Here is a 21,303-nt window from a genome sequence, read left to right on the forward strand (position 1 = left end):
GCGAACATCTGAAGTTCTCAAGGTCATCTACCATATTTATTATGGTACTCATGCACTTCTTAGCCATTCGACACGTGTAAACTTGTGCCGCCATTTTTAATAGCTTCCTCTCTTTTTGTGGCACTGATGAAGTATGAGGTGCTCCTAATCCCATTATTTTTTTTCTCATAGTTATATGGTATTCATCGTAGTATGGGGCACAGAACAGTGATTTTTAGCACTGCTATAACGTGTCACCTTATAGCAGAACTGAAATACTTTGCTTTTTGTTCCATGTCTCTCTTCTGATGGACCCTTCATTACCCACACCCCAGAATTCCATCAGTGACCCCCTTTCCCTTGGAAGTCAATGCTGCCTTCTTCTCTGAACAGCCCCTCCCCACAGTGCAGCACCCTGCTCTGTGCACCATGCCCACGTCATCTACCTCTCTATTCATCTTGATGCAACCAGAGATCAAGAGGGTTAGAGTCAGAAAACCTGAGTGCAAATCCTGACTATGACATTGGCCAACTCTATGACACTGGACAAAAAGTTTTAAGATACTGAGCCTTGATTCCTTCATGTATGAATGGTTACTTGGATTGAAAAAAAATAGATAATAATATGATTTGAAAGAAAAACAAAACAACTACACCGACTTCTTCTAATTTCTTGAGTTGCATTCAAAGCCAAGAACATCTTAGGAATGCAGTCCCAGTCAAAAGTGCCTTATTAAAAATACCATCAAAGCCAGGAGGCCTCACAAATACAACTGAATCCCCTGAATCCAAAGGACCCTCCCACATATAGCCCCGGGTACAAGATTCTTTAGCAACATCCAGAAACTTGAGTGAAACAGCTCCAGAAGCCCAAGGAGATAGAGTAGCATCCAGACGGGCCTTAGGAAAACAGCCCCAACCTAGACTTCGCTAGGAGCCAGGAGCCTCAGAGGATCCAGAATCAGAAAACTCTTAGGGACTCCGGCAGCTCCAGAATCAACTTTGAGACACCATCAGAACCAGGAGCTCCTCAGAGACAAAACTCAAACTACAAGCCAACAGTGAAATGACCAAATCCCAGGGTCACAGGCCCAGCCAGGGGTCTTTAAGGACAAAGTTGAAATCAGACACATGCTAGACAATGCAACCAGAATCAGAAGGCCACAGGGATAGAGTCTAAATGAGGCCTTCAAGGGACACAGTAAGAACCAGAAGCCCTCAGAGAGTCAGAGCCAAGAACCTTCAGAGAAGCAGGGCTGGGAGCCCTGAGAGGCATGATTAGCACCAGAAAGCCTCAAACTGCAAATGATATCAGGGGTTCGCAGAGCCGCACCAGCAGAGTCAGTGCCCCGTCAGAATCACGGCCAGAACCAGGAGTTCTCCATGACACAGCGAGTCATGAGGTTCTTGGTTCGAATCGAAGTCCAGAGCCAGAGGCCCTCTGAGGCCAGACCCAGACCTTGACTCTCTTTCTCCGCAGCGTAAGCACACTCACACCCAAGTCACCTGGGCCAGAGGAGGACCAGGAACCCGACGGCCCAGCGGCCCACAGTGGATCCAAGAAGGAGGAGGTGGTGCTTACCGGCACATTTGGTCCTGGTGGTGAGGGGAGGCCCCGGCGGTCCTGTGCCACCCTCGCCGGGCCGTGTGAGCAGCACCCGGATCTCGTACTCCACGTCGGGGTCCAGGTGCCACAGCTTGTAGTTGGGAGAGTCGACTATGTGGGTCTCGGCCCAGGTGCCCGTGGTCGTGCGGTACTCCACCTCCTTCAGGATGATAGGGCCGTCCCCGATGATGGAGTTGGCATTGGGCTTGATCCACAGGTAGGTGGCCCCCACAGCCAGCAGCTCTGGAGGGGCGATGGGGGTGGGAGGCTCTGCAAGACAAGCACCAACACAGGACTTTCAGCCCCTGGGGTTTACAGATGAGCAAGTCACGGGGAGGGACAGAGGCCAGGCACAGCCGTGGAAAACAGTCCTCTGACCCTTTGGGACCCATTCACCTCCTGCTTTAGTTTTTAGGTTTCTGTCAGTATAAGCTGAGTCGACATTCATTCAGAATCTATAGTCAACACCTACCATGTCTCCTTCATTGAAAGAAAAAAGAAAAAAGAAAAGGACAGTGTGGGACATGGTTTCTCCTGCATACAGCAAGGGCACCAGGAGGAATCCTCTGCTTCCTATCCTCAAGTGAAATTGCCTTTACTATAAAGTGAGGTTTGGCACAAAATTTGAGGGTATCTGTAGTTTATAAGCATTTTTACATCCAAACACATAGATTGTCCTCCCTGGAGGGTGATATGAGCCTAGGTAGAATAAGGATGGTGGCCTAACAGGAATTCAGCTGCTTCTACACTCTGGCAGGTTCCATCCAGCAGAGAAAGAGCCCTTGGCCATAGTGGACCCAGTAGGAATCCAAGGTCACAGGAAAAGTCCTGCTGAGTTACCTGCTCTGCATTGCTACCTCCCTTCCATTAAGTTCCATATTGTCAGCTAAACATGCCAGAATTTCAACGGTATTTATGGTGCCCTATTGGCAGAGCTGCAGAAAGGAAGTACTTCTTATGTGCTTATTCGTGTGTGCACATAAGTGTGTGTGTGTGGAGTGGATAGTGGGCATTGAAACCAAGGGCATTTTCCACGGAGTTACATCCCCAGCCCATTTTTTAAATATTTCATTTTGAGACAGGGTCTTGTTGTGTTGCCCAGGCTGGCCTCAAACTTGGGATCCTCCTGCCTCAGCCTCCCCAGTACCTGAGATTATAGGCATGGGCACTGTACCTAGTTCTTTTGAAATTTTTAGAGACCAGGAAATTTCACACCTATTATTTCATTTACTTTTTAGGCAATGTTAATTGTCTCTATTTTGATGGGTGAAAATCTGGGAAACCCAAGCAAACAGGTCATCTAACCAAGGTCAAGAAACAGATAAGACAGGAAGAAACCAACCTCTGCATGCCTTCCCAGATGGGCTCTCCCCTTGGAAGGCTGTTTGGCTCTTGATATCCCCATTTAACAGCAAACTGGGTGATTGTTATTCTTAACAAAAAGCAGTGAACAATAATAAAGAAAATGAAAGAAGAAATAGCCCTCTTCCCCACCAGCCAATATAGCAGGCATTTTAATTTCTCTATGTTCATTCCAATTTTTATTCATATACTTATAATTTTAATGTGGCTATAATAACTCAGAGATCCAATGCAGAGTTGTTTCTCTTCCTTCATTTATAACATCCTGAGGACTTGGTTTATATGTTACATGGACTTTGCTCTCACTGTCTTTAGTAGCTACAGAATGATCCATCAGGTTATCACACTAATGATGTTCCCATTGTTGGACATGTGAGCCATTCTGAAGTTTTGCTGTTATAAATGATGTTGTAATGAACATCTTTGTGCAAATGATGGCAGTCCTTGTTGTCTGATATTTTCGTAGGACCAAAGGCCAGGAATGGGGTTATCTATCAAGGAACATGAATGAGCCAGTGATTCCTACAGTAAAATAAAAAGGTGGGGTTGAGGAGGTACTTAGGGATGGAGGGCAATGCAGATGTATTCAAGAACATGTCAGTCCCAGAAAGGCTCTGGGCTACTCATATGGGTGAAGGTAAGTATGAGTTCTAGTTTGGAACTGGGGTGTGTGCTTTGGGATAGAGCCTCACTCAGCATTTCTCTTCTAATTAATTACCTAGCAGAGAAGACTCTTCGGAAACAGAATAATTTTCTGTGAAACAGGGGATGGACAATATTTTCTCAGTGTGACTTGAAGCAAATCTTAAGGGACCACTTCAGATTGCCTCTATTGTAGCCTGCCTTTTGGTCAGAGAAGGAAATTACGCAGATTAGTCAAGCTAGATGCTTTTCTTTACAAAGCCATGGGAGGTTATTCCTCAAGACCTTGTTATCTCAAAGGTGTTTGCAAATCGATTTTTGGATAATTTGTTCCAGGTAGAGAGGTTAAGTTGGCAGGCAGATAATTTCTAGGCTCATCCTTTGTGCATTTTAAATATATAGACCCTTTGATCACCAATATCAAGTCTCTAGAGTTTCCATCAGTCTCCAACGAGGCCCCCAGGGTGATATTCTGTAGCTCTGTGATGACTCTGCCTAATTCCTTAATATAATAATTCACACACTGGCCCTCAACAGAATTAAGAGCAGCAGACTTTAATGCTTTGGGGGGCCCAGCAAGTGGTTACATTAAGCCCTCTTCCATTGACTGTTCACCATGGATTTCTGTTCTTCAACTTCAGATATCGTGTTTTCCATTTCTGATCATCAGAAAAATAATAAGGTATTTATCCTTCCAGATGTTGTCTCTTCTCACGTGTTTCTAATGGTAAGTCAAGTATAACAACAAACATCTCCATGAGTGTATAAATGTCCCATCTCAAATGACTTGCAGGTTCACAAGTTCAACATGTAGATTGGTCATGGAGACTAATCACCGTGGTTCTCTCCCCCTCTGTCCCCTCCAGGATAGATTTTGTATGTTCATTATCACATCTCTGTTTCTGGCACCAAGAAGTCATCAGATTATTGCTTTGTTTTGTTCTTTTCCTTTCAGTGGTGGGTTGGTGTACAGTTGGCATTCTTAGCCACACACATGGACTGGTGGTCCATAGAGACAGAAGCAGGAGTAAGACACAGAACATATATATTATTAAGCAGCATGATCTTGAAAATTCATAGAAAATCATAGAAAATCATGTTTATTTGTATGGATCCTCCTCATACAAGATAATGCAGTGAATGTTACATGGCCATAAATCCAATCAAGAGGACGAGAGTGATCCCGAGACCACTAGAGTCATTGGGAAGGAGACAGAGACCCAGGCAGAGCTGGGTTAAGCTAGAAGAGTGAGAGGAGGGCAGCAGAGCTCAAGACCAGAGGGCTGCCCCTCCCCGCCCCCTCTTGTACTTGAGATGTTTGTGTAATTAACCAGAAGAGTCTTTAAGGAAAGTCTAAACCAGTAGTTTTTACTTTTTGGTAATAGGTCCTGAAAATCTCATGGGAAATTCCAAACTCTCTTCCCAGGAAAATTCACAGCAGCACATTACCTGGAGTTCTGTACATCATTTCAGGAATCCATGAACCCTCTGAAACCCATGCATAACCCCTGCTGGGTCTATGCCAAGAACAGAAGGAAATATCTGTGACCCAGAGGCTGAGAAGAGTACCACTAAATATTAGTCAGAACTGAGCCTCAGAAAATTTGGTAGAAATGAACCTCCAACCTTGTACCATTAACTTCTAATCAAGTAATTCTATTGGCACCCTCACTCAGATCTTGAAGCCCTGATAGTTTCCTAAAAACAGGTTGGGCAGGCACATGACAGTTCCCATCTGTGAGTCTTTTCACACAAGACACAACCAAGCCCTCTCTTTCCCTGACCCCTGCCCAGTCAACTTGTGCAAAGACTGGAGTCACTCTTTGACACCTGATAGCATCTCTGCTCACAAAATTTGGAAAAAAAAAATCAAGAGAGAGGCAGATTTGCTTCTAGGAAGCTGCAACCTGAGTTGAGAGATGGCCTCTGTTCCTTCTAGTCAGACATCAAAGCACGGTGAGGACTAGGACCTCAAGAGCGGACCACAGGACCTGGGCGGCAGCTGTCCATGAGCTGCCAGAGCTCTCCTTCCACGTGTAGATGGCGAGGTGACCTCCTAATGTGATTCAGCCTCATCCTCAGGCAGCAATCTCCAGACCAATTCTGTCTTTCTTTTCCCTGCTGTGAGCACTTGTAACAGTTTGACTCCCAGAAATTCCCACAGAGAGCAAAAGTGCTTCAAATAGCCCATGATCGAGCTGTGTGTGGGGTGTGTGTGTGTGTGTGTGTGTGTGTGTGTGTGTGTGTGTTGTCTGCTCCAGTCAGAAATCAAACATTTGAAAAAAACTGTATGTTTCTAAGATGTGAAGTGGGTCTTGACACGGTTCAGGTGAGGATGACTGGGTCTCCAACACTTCCCAATGCCCCTTCCCATCACCTGGCTGCCTCCTTAATTGCACTTCAACTTCCTGAGTCACAGAAGTCTTCAGGAACACCCTGCCCCGATCCACCTGCCAACATGGGCACATAACAGACACACATGTCCGCCATGTTCCCTTCCATTCTCTTGCAAATGCTACTTATCACACATGGACCAGCTTTCCTTGCACCTTTAACTGAACCATACTGGTTGTTTTCCAAATCTGCTGCATAACTTCTTAGTTGCATAGACCATAGGTCTAGGCACAAAGGTGTTCCAAAGCACCACTCCGATTAGATAGTCTATGGGTTTGTAAGTAGTGCTGCTTCATTTAAAAATGGCTGGAGATCCAAAGATGAATGGAAACTCAGCAGGCCCAGAGTCCTGGCCTTACCAGATATGTAACCCTGGTGGTCCATAGAGATAGAAGCCACCCAATCTTTGTACTTCTCAATGTTTTTACCTTGAGAATAAAAGATAAGATTGGTTTATGATTCATGTTGTAAGCACCTCTAAACTCTGTAATTGGCCCACATTGGCTCTATCATGACTGGGAGGTTCCCTAGACTAAAAACAGACAGCATCCAATCCACCATAGGTGCCCACAGGAACAAGTTTTTATGTCCTTGCCTGATACACAGCCAATGGTCAAAAAATTTGATATCTTATTTAACTGGGTAGAAAATTATTTAATTATCTTTCCTAAAAACAAGAGGTATAGGAGAAGCAACAAATAAACTGAATAATAATAAGAAGGAGAACATTACAAAGAATGGAAGAATGGACCCCAAGGCTAAGCATTGCCAGTATTTAGGGGGAAAGACATCAGACAAGAAGCACTGAACAGTAATCAAAGACATAATTATAGAAAACTTTTCTGAAATGAAGACCCAAGTTAGCAGACTATGAAGAACATAGTGGGTTCCAGATGAGATCAATGATAAGACTCAAGCTTACCATGGACTAGTGACATTTTTTAAACACAAGACTCACTAAAAATTCCCACAAGCATCTAAAAAATACATCTGCCCATCAAAATAAAATAAAAAGACTAAAAAATGAGTTCCTTGCCTTGATCATTCCAATATGAAACACTTGTATGTGACGAAGAAGATGGTGATGATAATAAGTAAGAATGACATCAGTGGCAGCTACCATGTACCGCACATTCTTAGGCACCTGTCCCTGCTCTTAGCACTTTCAAATAGTGACTGACTGAATTTTCTCCCGAACTGGGTAGGGAGATACTTTTGTAATTTACACATTTCTAAAACGAAGAAAGGGATATACATTAAATAACTCAACCAATGTCAAACAATCAGTCATCCAAAGAGCAAGGATTGGGACCAGGGTAACCTGCTAGGGGTCTTCACTCCCAACCATTATTATCTGGACAATGGTATGGCACATACTCAGGTTTTACAGGAGTGTTTCATGTGCCAACAATGTTATGGCCAGACAAGTTGTGGCATGTTTATAAAGTCCATAGAAAGACACTCAGATTCTAAAATAAATAAATAAAATGCAGAAAAGTGCTGTCTACTTACCCTTCATTAGAGAAAAATGAGTTGAAGGTACACCCCAGGGCACCTGGGGATGGATCATGCCATCACCTCTGGGATGAGGATCTGGGGTACTCAAGGATGGGTCCTATGGGAGGGTTAGCTAATGAAAGACCCTTCTTCCTAAGATCCTGGAAGAAGAGAGCCACCTCATGCCAGATTGAGCTGGACACAGCCCACATTGTGAGAAGACGGAGCTCCGCACCCTTCTTCCAGATGGCATTTAGCTAACACTTAAGATCGAGCTGCTTCATTCACTCTGAAGGGTCAACCATGGCTTTGGTGATCATCCTGAAAATGGACACCACAGATTCCTCCAGAAAGATGTCCTCCTCAGACACCCTCCCTAGGCCTAGAAGTCTTGACTTCAACTAAATTCAAGAAAATAAAAGCTCACCTCCTAAACCCATTAAAACATCTAGATATTAACCTACCGACATGTTGATGGTTTTTCTTAAGGTTGTAAGGAAATGGCAGATTTCTTTCCTTTTTCCTTTTCTTTATTGTTTTTTCTAAAAACACCCTCCAATAAGCCTTGATTGGCTATCAAATTATAAAGATAAGTATTTTAAATAAATGTCTTAGATCTTAAGATTTTATTTGTGAGTATGACCCGCCAAATGGTTCTTCACAGCCAATCTCCTCTTCCATCTCCCCAGGAACTAGGTAGCAGGAATCAAGTGCCAGGAATCATCTGTTCCATTTGTCCAGCCAATTCCCCACCAATAGCTCAGTAGCAAGGAGAGGTCCTGGCTACTTCTGGCCACTGCTTGAGGAAATCCATCTGTGTTTAGAGTTGACTTTCAAAGAGTCCTGTGATCCTATTTAGAGTGCTTTACCTGCTTCCTCTTCCGTTTCCCTACAGTGACCCATGAAGCAAATAATAGCACTTCCATTTTATGGAAGCGGATATCAAGGCTGATGCTTGATGTGTGAGAGCAGATACAGGTAACCAGCCCATCCACTCTCACACCAGCAGTAATCAGAAACAACACTGAATCCCGGGTCTTCTCAGAGGCTGCACTCCTTCCTCAGTAGTACAGTGTCTCATGTGCAGTGAACCCATGGAGTTCCAGCTCCCTGGACTGTGAAGACACAGAGTAAGAATGCTCCCTGAGGATTAGCTGTGTGCCAGGCACTGTGCTGAGGACTTTAGATGTACCTTCCAAATGCATTCAAGCGGGTGCTATGATCAATCCCATTTTATATATGAAGCAAAACAGAAAAAGCAAACCTAAGGCTTCAGGAGGTGAATTGATCACATTTACCAGGCTAGTAAGAGAAGGGGTCAGCTCTCAATCTTGCAGATTCCAAGGCAGTGCTTGTATTCACTCCACTATACCAGCTCCTGCTAATAGGATTCCTGTGGTTGGGGGAGATTAAGCACCTTGTCTGAGGCCACAGAAGTGGAAGAGAAGGAGAAGCCAGATCTGGAACTACCTAGCTGCTTGTTAAGCCGGCAGCGGTCACCATAGACATGGGAGGTACACAGGACATCATTGTATATATCTGCTTAATTCCCCAGCACGTGCCTGTGACTTAACTTGAAGACCTGCAGGGAGAAGGAGCACACTTGTCCACACAACAGGTGAAGACTCTTTAAAAGTGAGAGAGCACATACCTGGCCTCCAAGAGGAGACCTCTCTCACCGGCCCTGGTTCACTGTCCACTACTTCTATTCCCCCTCCCAACTGCACACACAAGTGACATGAAAGTGGCAGATGTCTCTGCTTGTGCTGTTCTTCTGCCGATCACTCTTCCTTTTCTCCAGCCACCTGACTTTTTCTTGTCCTTAAAGGTCTAACTCTCCTCTGGGATGACGCCCTGGATATTCTCCCCTCTGAGATTGTGTTCTCTGTGTTCTGTGGTGTGTTGGCAGAAGGTCCCAACAAGCAGAGCCTGGGACGAGGATTCTGTACAAGTGACTGATGGGAGACTTTTCAGAAGGAGGCAGGAGAGTGTGTTTGATAGCAGACTAAGTTCCACCTAATCCCACGGGAACTCTGGACACAAACCACACCACAGATGTAGTCCCTCATTGAGGGAAGGGGACCAGAACTGTGTGTCCATAATTGGCTATCAGCTGCTCTGGGGAACAGAGGTATCAGCCTCCGTCCCCAGACAGGCAGCTGTCACAAGGCTAAGGACGGGGATTCAGAGTGGATGATTTTAGGAGTTCTGTAACAAAGGACCACAACTGGGTGGCTCAAACAACAGTGATTTATGGTGTCATAGTTCCAGGGGTTGTACATCTGAAATCAAGGTGTCGGCAGGACCCTGTTTGCTCAGCAGGCTCTAGGAAACAATCCTCCATCGCCTCCTCGAGCCTCTGGTGTTCGGCAGTCCTGGATCTTTGTTGGCATTGCCAGCATCACTCCCCTCCCCACCCCCGTCTTCATGGTGTTCTCCCCCATCTGTGCTCTGTGCACAAATTTCCCTCTTCCTATAAGGACTCCAGGCATTTTGGATCAGGGCCCACTCTACTCTATTTGGCCTCATTTTAATTTGAATTATCTCCATAAAGATGCTATTTTCAAATAAGACCACATTCCAGGGTTTTAGGAAAAAACATGAGTTTTAAGGGAACATTATTCAACACAGTACAAGAGGGAACAAGAATCCTTTAGCTGCCAGTACTCATGGCGACAGGAGAGAGGTACACAGAGACTGACAGCCTGCCCTGCCATAGAGAGGCTTCTCATTGGCGCTTCCTGGGTACATGTTCATCCCAGAACTTGCACACTGTATGTAGGCTACCTGATGGGTCTCCCCAGAATGTGAGATGTTCAAGGGCATGGACCAAGGGCATTTTTTCCAGTGTCCCCAGGCCCTTGAATGAGTTGTCTATATGCATCTCCCCAACATGATGGTCCTTGAGAACAGGAGCCATGGACCCTTACTATTCTATTTTCTGGCACAAATATTGTTAGTTCTTAGGATCCTAAGCAATTTCTTTCTACAATGTGGTTTTCACTATTTTACTATCCTCATCATATTTGAGTCTATCTTAAGATGGAATTCTAGCATCAGCATTGAATGAGTTTGAATCCCAGCTCTTCTACTTTTAGCCCTATGTACTAGATGTTGGTAGCACTCAGCCCACATTCCCTTGATCTACCCCAAAGACCTCTTGCAGACTTCTTGGTTAGCACCTCCATGCACAGGTGACTGCTCACCTCTAGCACTGACATCTCTCCCTGCTAGGTGACTCTCTACTGCCATAGGATTATGATTGCAAGACAGACTGATGTGCCAAGGTGTTACCATTCCCAGGAACAACATTTACCCACTGAAATATGAAATTTAAGTGGGTAAGCATCCCAGTTTCCTTGGACATTGGTAGGATAATGGGATGGTTTCACTCAGTCTTTTAAATGATCCTGGTTGAATTAAACATTGGTATCCCCAGGGCTACAACTCATTAATGCACCTTTGAGGGGCCTTCCTCCTATGCCTCACTTCTGCTCCATTCTACCAACAGTCCCTTTAACTTCCAGATAAACTACTTTCAAATCTTTGTCTCAGGATTATTGAAAAATCCAACTTAACATACTATGAAAGGTATGTGACTTAACATTTCTGTGTCTCAGATGCCCCAACTGAAAAATGGGGATAACAATAACACTTCTCTTATGGGGGATGCCACTGAAGATTAACTAATGATTATATTTGATACTCCTAGAATAGTCCCAGCACATAACAAGTACACTGTGTTGGTTACTATTATCATCACACTCCCACCAGCCACCGGTGGGCAATTCAGCAGTCAGTAGGAACTTAGGTGGCATCTCCACTTTGTGCTCTCCATAGAGAGACAAAAAGATTCCATCAAATACTTTCCCCTTCCTATGTCATGATAAAGTGGATCCATCAGGGGGGTATCCCGACCAGTATTTCTGCAAGAAAATAAATTTAAGAAATTATTTGTGTCCCTCCAAAGCTCCTGTGTTAACGCAGGATTGTTCAGATGTGAAATGATTAGATTAAGATGCGACCATTCAGTGGATTAATCCATTTGATGGACTGATAATTTGCTGCAATGAGCTAAGCAGCTTTCCTCTACCACCCCCTCCCACCATGATGCTCTGCCTCATTTGGGGCCCCCGGTGATGGAACCAGCCTCCATGGACTGAACCTCTGAAACCATGAACCCAAAATAAACATTTTCTCCTCTAAGTTGTTCTTGTGAGGTGTTTCGGTCACAGACACAGAAAGCTGATTAACACCAAGCTCAGCTTCAGTCACGTCATAACCCAGGAAGTCATTTAGAAATGCATAACTCCATAATGACTTAGCACTAGATGAGATTTTACGACTTGCAACACCCTATCTGCACAGCCCTAGGCTGTTCTTTCTCCCCTAGCACCTCATCATTTTCAAGATTACGCTTTGCTGGGCCACTTCCCCAAATTAAGAGCAGAGTAATCACTCTAGAAGAGCCTTTTTTCCCTTGCCTGCTAATCAGGAGTTCACAGAAAGCTTGAATCAAGAGTCCTTCTTCTCCAGAGAGGAGAACCAGGATTGTAAAGCTATGAAATAAGAGGCCACACAGCAGAAGCAGCTTGTCCCAGAGCAGTAAAGGTCATCACACAGGCATTCCTCACTTTCTCTGTCCCATTTGCCCAGCAGCCCTGCTATGGGAATTGGGTAGAAGGAACTCGAGCCTTCTCCAGTCTGGATCTCTGAGTTCCAACCGTCTATACACCAGCACAATGATGAGGCCAGGTAACTTATTCTCCCAGTGCTTCATGCCTAGTGCTATATCAAGATTTACTTATATGAACTCATTTATTCCTCACATCACACCATAAGGTAAGTATTACCAGAGTTGTAATTTACAGAGAAGGAATCTAAAGAAATGTGCTAGTTTTTTATTTCTGGTCTTTTTACCTTCAACCCTACTCTTATAATCAGTTCAGTGACCCTGAGGCTGGAACTCCTCAAACTATCCTCTTTCCAGACTGTTTTGCTAGCTGGTTTTGGCTTTGTCCTAAAGATCGGACACTCTATAAGGAGACTAGAAGCTAGAAGAGGGAAGGAGCTGCTCTCTTCCTGTATCAAGGTTATTCTAGCAACAGGGACAGCTGTGCTCTGGGCTTCAATTCCTTCTGGGCTTATAGAACCCGCATCCCAGCATCTCTTTAGAGTTACCAGAAGAGGAAATAGCAGTATCCCTACAGCTGAAGAAGGATCTTCCTCTTCAGAGGTTCCAGCAGTAGCTCTAAAGGGCTCTTCCTTCAGGTGTCTAGGACCCATAACTCCACCTCCATTTCTTTTGGTTACCCAGCTGCAGATATAGTCCCTGCTTCCTGCCATTCTTGGCTACTCTGGTGTCCCCTTTTGCTCTGGCAAACTTCCACCACTTTTGCAATGAATTTGCATCAATAGGAACCTGTTTGACCTGGTGTGATTTGGGGATTCCCGGATGCTGACTAATACAGATAGACATTATAAGCATTTTCATTTTCTCCGTGAGGAAAGTAATGCACAAAAGTTAAGTACCTTTCCCAAGGTCCTGCAGCTAGTACGTAGTGAATCTGGGATACCCAGGCCACCTTGCTCTAGAGACTGTGATTTTAACCAGTGCACTCAACTGCTCCAGTATCCTCAACCCCCAGGTCAGCCGCAGAGCAAAGCAGGTAGATGACAGGTGGTGAGATAAGGTCCTCTGTTCAACAGTCAAGCTCTGAGGGTTGACTCTGCTGTGTTCTGAAGATACTGGGTCAAAGCAAATCACTGTCTCTACCCTAGAAGAACCTCAGACACTTGAGAGTAAAGAAGATGAAAAATCAATGAGCTACAGAATAAAATGGCTTGGCAGTAGTAGGTCCAGGGTCTCATGCACTCAGAAGGTGCACAGAATAATAGACCCAAAGATGTCCAAATCCTAATCCCCAAACTTCTATAGCAAAAGGGATTCAGAAGATGTGATGGAGGCAGGGATCATGAGTGGAGAAGAGTATCCCAGATTGTGCAGGTGGGTCCAATGTAATCACAGGGTCCTTATGAGTGAAGAAGGGAGGCAGCAGTCAGAGAGAGACTGAAAAGATGCCCCACTGTGGCTGTGCCAAGGAAGCAAGGGATCACTAGGCAGGGAGAGCTGGGGGCCTCTAGAAACTGGGAAAGACAGGGAACGGATTCTCCCTTGGAGAGTCCGAAGAACACAAGATGCCCTGCTGAGCCCTTATAGTCTTCTGGTAATGATGCTCTAAGAAAACAAATTTGTGTTGTTGTGGGCTACTGAGTCCATGGCGATCCAGTGCAGTAATAGGAATCGAATACAAAAGGAGCTGTCAAGATGGATCTGACCGAGTCAGTGAAGGCTTCCTGGAGAAAACAAATCCTGAACCAGGTCTTGCAAGGAAGGGAGAAGCTAAAAGTAATCAGCGGGAGGAGGAGGCCTTTGCAGAGATGAGTAAAGATGGGGTCACTCTTGGTAAAACTCACGTGAGGAGGGGAGACAGGAAAAGGTCAAACAAAGACAATGGCAGGGACCAGGTCTGAAAGGTCTCCATTCTGAGGCTTTGAAAGTGGTCATGTGACACAGGCATGTGGTCATTTGGGACAAGTCCTCTGACTGTAGGGTAGAGAAGGGGTCTTTGGGAGAGACACTAGAGGCAGGAACCAATAAGGGAGTCATGTCAATTGCTGAGGAGAGAGGTGATCAGAGGCCTAACACCATGGCCATGGGGCTGGGTGGCAGAGTCAGAAGAGGCAGCAGAGGTTTGGGAGACCGAGTGACAGGACCTGGTCACTGAGTGAATGTGAAGGGCAAAGGAAATGGGACTGATGCAGGCTGGGCTTCAACAGTCTGGGTGAATCCTGGCACAGTCTTTCTTTGACCTCCGCAGTGCTTGCCTGGTCCTAGTAGATATCTCCCTCAGGTCACAGCCCAGCACCCAGCACTCTGCACCAGCTTTCCATGCCATGCCCAACACCCTACACTTACCCCGATGTATTTTCAATTCACTTTCATTACCAAGCGAGGTGTGGCACATTGGAAAGGCAGGATCACTGGATCAGAGAGAGACTGACTTGCAACTCTAGTTAACTGTGTGACTTCAGGAAAGTGACAGAAGAACCCTTGAGCCTCAGACTTTTCCCATGTGAAATCAGGGGAGCGGATCTCATCTCACTGGGTTTTCTTGTGAAGATCGGATGTCAGTGTCTGAAACAAGACAGGCTCTACATAAATGTGAGCTATTTCTTTCTCCCCATCTCTGCTGGACTTGGTTTCTTACACTGGTCTTTGTCTCCCACCCAGAGCCCTCTCCATTAATAGGCCACTCAGACCAGCTTCTCAGGCCTCCTGTGACCTCTCCTCCCAAGCTTCGGAACAGTTGAGGCATTTTGGACTCATGTCTGAGGTGACAGTATCAATTTCGGCTTCCGTGCACGAGGAAGCCACACTTCTCCCACTGGGACCAGGAACTCACCGCCATCAAGCCCTGGGGAGGCACGGCGCACCTTACCAGAGTAAGTCTGAGAAAAATGAAGAGTAGAGGAAATGAACGTGCTGAGAGCAAGGGAAGAAACACACAATTCACGGCAACCTGAGACCAGGCAGCTCCAGCAGTTGCTATGCTACCAGCCACAGAGAAAAAGGCACACACCGAAGGGGGCTGGGGCTTCAGAGACACTGTTATTGTGCAAATTTCTCTCCTTGGCCTATCCCTATGTGCAATGGGGAGATGCATAATGAGTCTCTAAGCTGCTGAAATGGTTAGAAGTCACTGGAAGTATTGACTCCTCTGAAGTGTCAGGGAGGGGTGTCCAGATGGATTAAGAGGCTTATCCATATAGCCTACTCAGTTTGAGGGGAGAGTTTAAGAGATGATTGGCCCCTTTATGTAAAGGAACTGAAAAATTAGCTTGTTCCAAATCCCTCCTCGTTCCTGTAGGGCTGCCTGCATGCTCTGCCATCCCCAGCCTGAAGAGACTAAGCAGAGCCTAAATAACTGCTCTTTGGCAAAGGGTTTTAAAACAAATCATCCATCAAGGTCCCACAGCCAATGGGGCCTTTTACCAGAGGCCACCTGAGCTCTGGAAACAAAAGTAATGGCTTCCTGCTGGTGTCCTCCACAGTCACTAGATTCTGCTGCAGTTGGAGACCACGAGGAGACAGGGAGGGGAAGGGAAATTCATTGCTTATGACATTTCAGACACTGTTGCAGATATTTCTAACATGTTTTTCATGCATTTCTCAAACATAGGCACGGGGAACCCAAAGAAATATATGACTTCCACGGAGTTATACACTGAACTAAAACATCTTATACACTGAGCTAAAACATCTTTCCAGGACAAATTCCACTCGAAGATGTAGGATAATTATGTTTGAATTTTTACACACATAAAAGGCTTCAGTGAAATACCACCTTCACACAAGTTTTATGCGGGAGCACAAAGGGAAGAAATATTTCCACATTCATCGGACAAGCCTAGGATAATGATCATACCCCAAACTCACAATGATATCGCAAAAAAAGTTATACTTTCAGGCCCACCTCTCTCATAAACATGGAGACAAAAATCCTACACATTGTATTAACAAACCAAATCCAGTAATATCTATAATGAATAATGGATCATGAACAAGTTGGGTTTATTCCAAGGCTGTGATATTGATTTAATATTAGAAAATCACTCAGTATAACTCATTATATTAACAAACTAAGAGATAAAAATCATGTAATCATCCTGAGAATGGCAAGGAAGCATTTGGTAAAAGTCAATACCCATTCATGATAAAAACCCTTAGCACATGAGGAAGAGGAGGAAAATCCTTAATCTGATAAAGAGTGTTCAAAATATAAATCCAACATCATCATCAACAGTAAAATACTAAATGCCTGCCCCTGAATTCCCTGATTCTATTAGATGTTCTAGCCAGTGCAACGAAGCAAGAAAAATAAATGAAAGACATAAAGATTGAAAAGGAAGTAACACAGCTTTCATTATTTGCATTACATGATTGAATATATAGAAATTTTTTTTAAAAATCTCAAATTATGAGGAAAATTAACAAGTGAATTGGACAAAACACCATACATTAAAATTAGCTACAATTAAAAAATAAAATGCAAAAAGTGCCGTGTACCCAATTAATGGCAGCAGATACCATAAAAATGGTGAGTTTCAGGGAAGGGAGTAATTGACTAGGAAGAGTCAGAAAGTAACTGTGGTACCAAAAATGTTTATGCCTGGATTTGGAGGATGGTTATATGGATGCTTATGTGCACTTTATGTCCTTTTCTGCATTATATTCTACCTCATTAATAAAAAAATTAACTGTCCATGAAAGCATCAACACAGTATAACAATACTTAGCAATGGATATACACATAGATGTTTAGGATAAATATACATGTAATTCTCTAAGCTGAAAACTAATATTAGTAAAGTAAATTTTGAAAGACTTAAATAAATTGAAAGATAATTCATATTATGATCAGAAAAATCAATATTGTAAAGTTGTAAATTCTCCTCAAGTTGAGCTATATGCTCTTCTAATCAAATATCCGACAGGCTTTGTGAATAATTTGACAAATTAATTCTGAAATTTATATAAAAAGGCAAAAGGTTAGAAATACTCAAAACAATATTAAAAAGAATAAAGTAAGAAAAAGTAAGAAAGGCTTATTTAGAAATAGGCTGGTGTAAATTCTCTTTGACTCATCCAAAGAGAGATACATAAGTAATCTCTCATATTTAGTAAGATTCACAATTCATACAGTTTACATTTTAGAATATCAAATTTCTCATTAAATTCTAGTAATTTAGAAAGTGAAATATTAACCAAAAATAGAAAATCCGATCAAGAAGCAGAATGAAGTGCAGAAACAGATCCAGCTACACACATAACCGCTTTGTTTATGATGAAGATGGCACTTCACTGTGGAGAAGAGTGATATTCTCAACAAAACAGGTAGGAAGATGTAGGCATCCATAAGGGAAAAAAAATGAACACTGAACCCTACCCCACACCATATGCAATGCAATGTCAATTCCCATGTATCATAGACCTCAAGCAAACAATAAGCCTTTTGTAAAATAAGGTTCTCCTGACCTTGAAGTAGGAAAAAAATTTTAAATAGATACAAAAACCATAAGCCACGAAGACAAGCATTGATAAACTGGACCACAAGGGTTCTCCTGATATAGCCATATCCTCCTCCTTCTCTACCTTCATTCCTTGGGATTGACTGATATGGTCTCCATTTCTAACAATGACAGTATGTGGTCTTTTAGGACTGGCTTTTTTTTTACACAGAATAAAACCCTGGAGACTATTGTGTGCCTTATTAACTCATTTCTTTTTATTGTTGAGAATTTTTCTGTATTATATATGTAGCTGGTTTAACCTTTCACCCAATGGAGGTCATCTGGACTGTTTCCAGTCTTTATTATTATTATTAATAATAAAGCTATGATGAACAGTCATCTGGACTGTTTCCAGTCTTTATTATTATTATTAATAATAAAGCTATGATGAACAATGATGGACAGGTTTGGGGATGAAGGTCAGTTTTCCCTTCTCTGAGACAAATACCTTAGAGATTAATTGCTCAGTCATATGGATTTAGAACTGCCAAACCACTTTACAGAGTGGCTATGCCATTTTATATTCCCACCATCAACGTATGAGGAACACAATTTCTCTCCAACTCTGTTGGTGTTACTCTTTTTAAGACTTTCTGATAAGCAGTGTAGTGGTGTCTCGCTGTGGTTTTTTGTGATACTGCCCTAATGGCTAATGACACTGAATATTGGTTCAAGTATTCATTTGCCACATGTATAACCTCTTCAGTGAAATGTTTGTTCATATCTTTTGCTCATTTTATAATTTCTTTGTTGTTTTTTATTTTGCTGTTGAATTTTAAGAATTCTTTATAGATTCTTAATATTAGTCCTTTTTCCCACAGGTAGTTGGCAAACATGTTCTTCTACACCATAGCTTATCTTTTCATGTACTTTGCAATGAATCTTTTATATATATATAAATATATATATTTAGTTGTAATTGGACACAATACCTTTATTTTATTTGTTATTATGTGTGCTGATGATTGAACCCAGCATCTCTCTCGTGCTAGGTAAGCGCTTTACCTACCGCTGAGCCACAACCCAAGCCCCTGCAATGAATCTCCACAGAATAAAAGTTTAAATTTTGATAAGGTTCAGTTTATTGATTTTTTTTCCTAGTTATAAGCTATACTTTTGATGTCAAGTCTATATTAACTTTTTACTTTGGATTATACATGAATTCATCAGTGCTCACAAATTATTTCAGATACCTCAGAAAATTGTGTTCAATCAACATTCAGTTGACAAAACACAACTATGCTTGGTTCTATTTCCTACCACAGAGAGTTTCTCTATCACACAGAAATGCTGAACAAATAGGCCTGTGTTGTTTTGAAAGCTTCGGTGGCACTCTTCATTATTTTTTAAAAGCATAGTATTTTAAAAATTATGTTTTCAATCAGTTTGATGGATAGGTCTTTAAAAATGGGAAATTCAAAGAGTATGCTCAAAATTATTAAAATGATGTAAGAGAGTAAAACTCGGAACAATCTACAACCTGGGAGGCAGGGAGCCAACAGGATGCTGTCCTCCAGGACCCTGTCATGGAACTTGACCAGGAAGAAGACAGAAGTACAACCCCAAATTCAACTCAGGATTCAGTACTGAGCAGCTGTCAATCAGGAAAGTGTACAGTACATTTAAACCCTTATTTAACATGTAGCTTTTTTTTTACTGAGGAACTTCCAAGACCTAAACTTCAGTATCTCTTATGCGAGAAAATGCCGGACAATATGTGCATGAGACCATGACTTTTGTGGTGATATTTAAAGACCAGTTATTGTGGGCAGCCTCTAAAATGGCCCTCAATGAACACTCCTCCTGGCGTCCACTATCTTGTGCAAGCCCATCCCTTGGAGTGTGAGCTTGTGAGACTGCCATTATTTGCCTGCCTCTCCCTCTCCTTCCTTCTCTCGTCCTCTCCTCCTTCCTCCCATCTCCCTCTTCTCTGCTTCTGCTTTCTCCCCTCTCTTCCTGCACCTTCTTATCTCACCTCCTCTTTCTCATCCTTTTTATTCCCTTTCCATTTCTCCTTCTTCCTGTCCTCCCTCTCCTCCTCTCTCTTCCTCCTCCAGCTCTTCCTCTCCCTCCCCCACTCCTTCTCCCTCTCCCCCCTCCTCTCTTAGCCATGTTGTAAGAGGCATGATGGAGGGCCACACAGAGTGAAGAACTGATAACTTGAGCCCACACCTAACATGTCTCTAAAGCCTGCCAAAAGCCACACAAGTCATCTCTGATGCAAAATTTCTGAAGCCTGATGAATGCCCATGAAGTGAGTTTGGAAGTAAACCCTCCCCCAGTTGAGCTTTGGGATGACTGTGGCCCCAGTGGACCTCTGAGTGAAGCCTCCCGAGAGACTCTGGCCAGAACCATCCAGTCAAGCTGCATGAGGATTCCTAACCCAGTCCTGCGAGATAGTCCATGTTTGTTGTTTTAAGCCACTACCTTTGGAGGTGATTTTTAGTGTAATCACAGATCACTGACACATTGTATATATATTCCATAGAAACCTAATCATTGGGAGGCATTTAAACAATTTTTTTGCAAAATTATATAAAGAAAACTCTTAGCTACAAGTTAATATAACAAATAATAGCACAATCCAATGCATCAAAAAAATGTTGAATGTTTCCGTTAAGATCAGTTTTAGAATCCCCTCTGAAGATGAAGTTCACAAATAAGCAAAGACTGGGGAAGACACAGCTGAATCTGTTTGAGATAAAAATAAAAGGAGACAGCCCGGTTTATTGAAGGACACCCTCCAAGGAGACATTTTGTTTTATTTTTTAAAAATATTTTTTAGTTATAGTTGGACACAATATCTTTATTTTTGTTTTTATTTCTTTATTTTTATGTGGTGCTGAGAATCGAACCCTGTGCCTCACGCATGTCAGGCAAGTGCGCTACCACTGAGGCACAGCCCCAGTTCCCAAGGAGATATTTTAATGCACTTAAAGATGTACTTGAACCCTGGATAAGCCCAGTGTTTTATTTTGCAATGGTCAGCGAAAGTGGGCATTAACAGTTGGCCATTTTGCATATTTCTGCTTCATATTCTGTGATCCTGATACCGATGAAGGCGTTAATTTACAAATTACTTGAAAGAAAATAAATGGTGAAGGAATTGTCAACAAGATACAAATGGGCACTTGCACTTGGTTGGAACCCAATGTAAGAGAAGAGTGTGGGGCAGGACGGGGGCTACACCAAGGCATGATGGATTCCAACGCTCTGCCAGGTGGAGCTTCATTTAATAATGAAACATAGCTCTAAAATCTACCACTTTATTTCATGGGGTGGTAAAAATGGAGGGAAATGTTTAAAATTCACCTCTGTGGTTATCCACGCAATAAAATGAGAAGTGAATTTGAAAGCTTGACCTGCTTCAAAGATATATCTTGGCTTATTCAGTGGGGCACATTGATGGTCTCAGTGAAATTGCTATCATTCTTCATTGCGAAAAAACACATATAAGTAATACCAAAGTTGTTGTTTTTTTAATCTTGCTGAAAACCTCATCTAGATCTTAATCAGTAAAGCCATCTGACTAAAGCCACATATGGCATAGGACACACTGGTTCAAAGCAGCAATTTTCCCAAAGTATTAACATTTTTTAAAAAAAGAATTGATCTCTAATGGTGTCATTCCTGCAGAGCTCCTTGCAGCTTGGAGGCCTTTATGGCCTCTTCAAATTGCCCCATGAATT

At 43.0% G+C, this 21,303-nt stretch overlaps 1 protein-coding gene across 2 annotated transcripts in view; it reads right to left on the reverse strand.

Annotated features, from left to right (window-relative positions):
• Ptprt (protein tyrosine phosphatase receptor type T) overlaps nt 1-21,303 on the reverse strand; it is a 1,043,151-nt gene that overhangs the window by 592,809 nt on the left and 429,039 nt on the right. For both annotated transcript variants that reach the window (XM_026383218.2, XM_026383217.2), the window contains exon 7: nt 1,562-1,855. In XM_026383218.2, coding sequence (XP_026239003.1) covers nt 1,562-1,855 — 294 coding nt within the window. The remainder of the gene's footprint in view (nt 1-1,561; nt 1,856-21,303) is intronic.

Source organism: Urocitellus parryii, chromosome 6 (genome assembly GCF_045843805.1).
Source record: "Urocitellus parryii isolate mUroPar1 chromosome 6, mUroPar1.hap1, whole genome shotgun sequence".
In the NCBI taxonomy this organism is placed as follows: domain Eukaryota; kingdom Metazoa; phylum Chordata; class Mammalia; order Rodentia; family Sciuridae; genus Urocitellus; species Urocitellus parryii.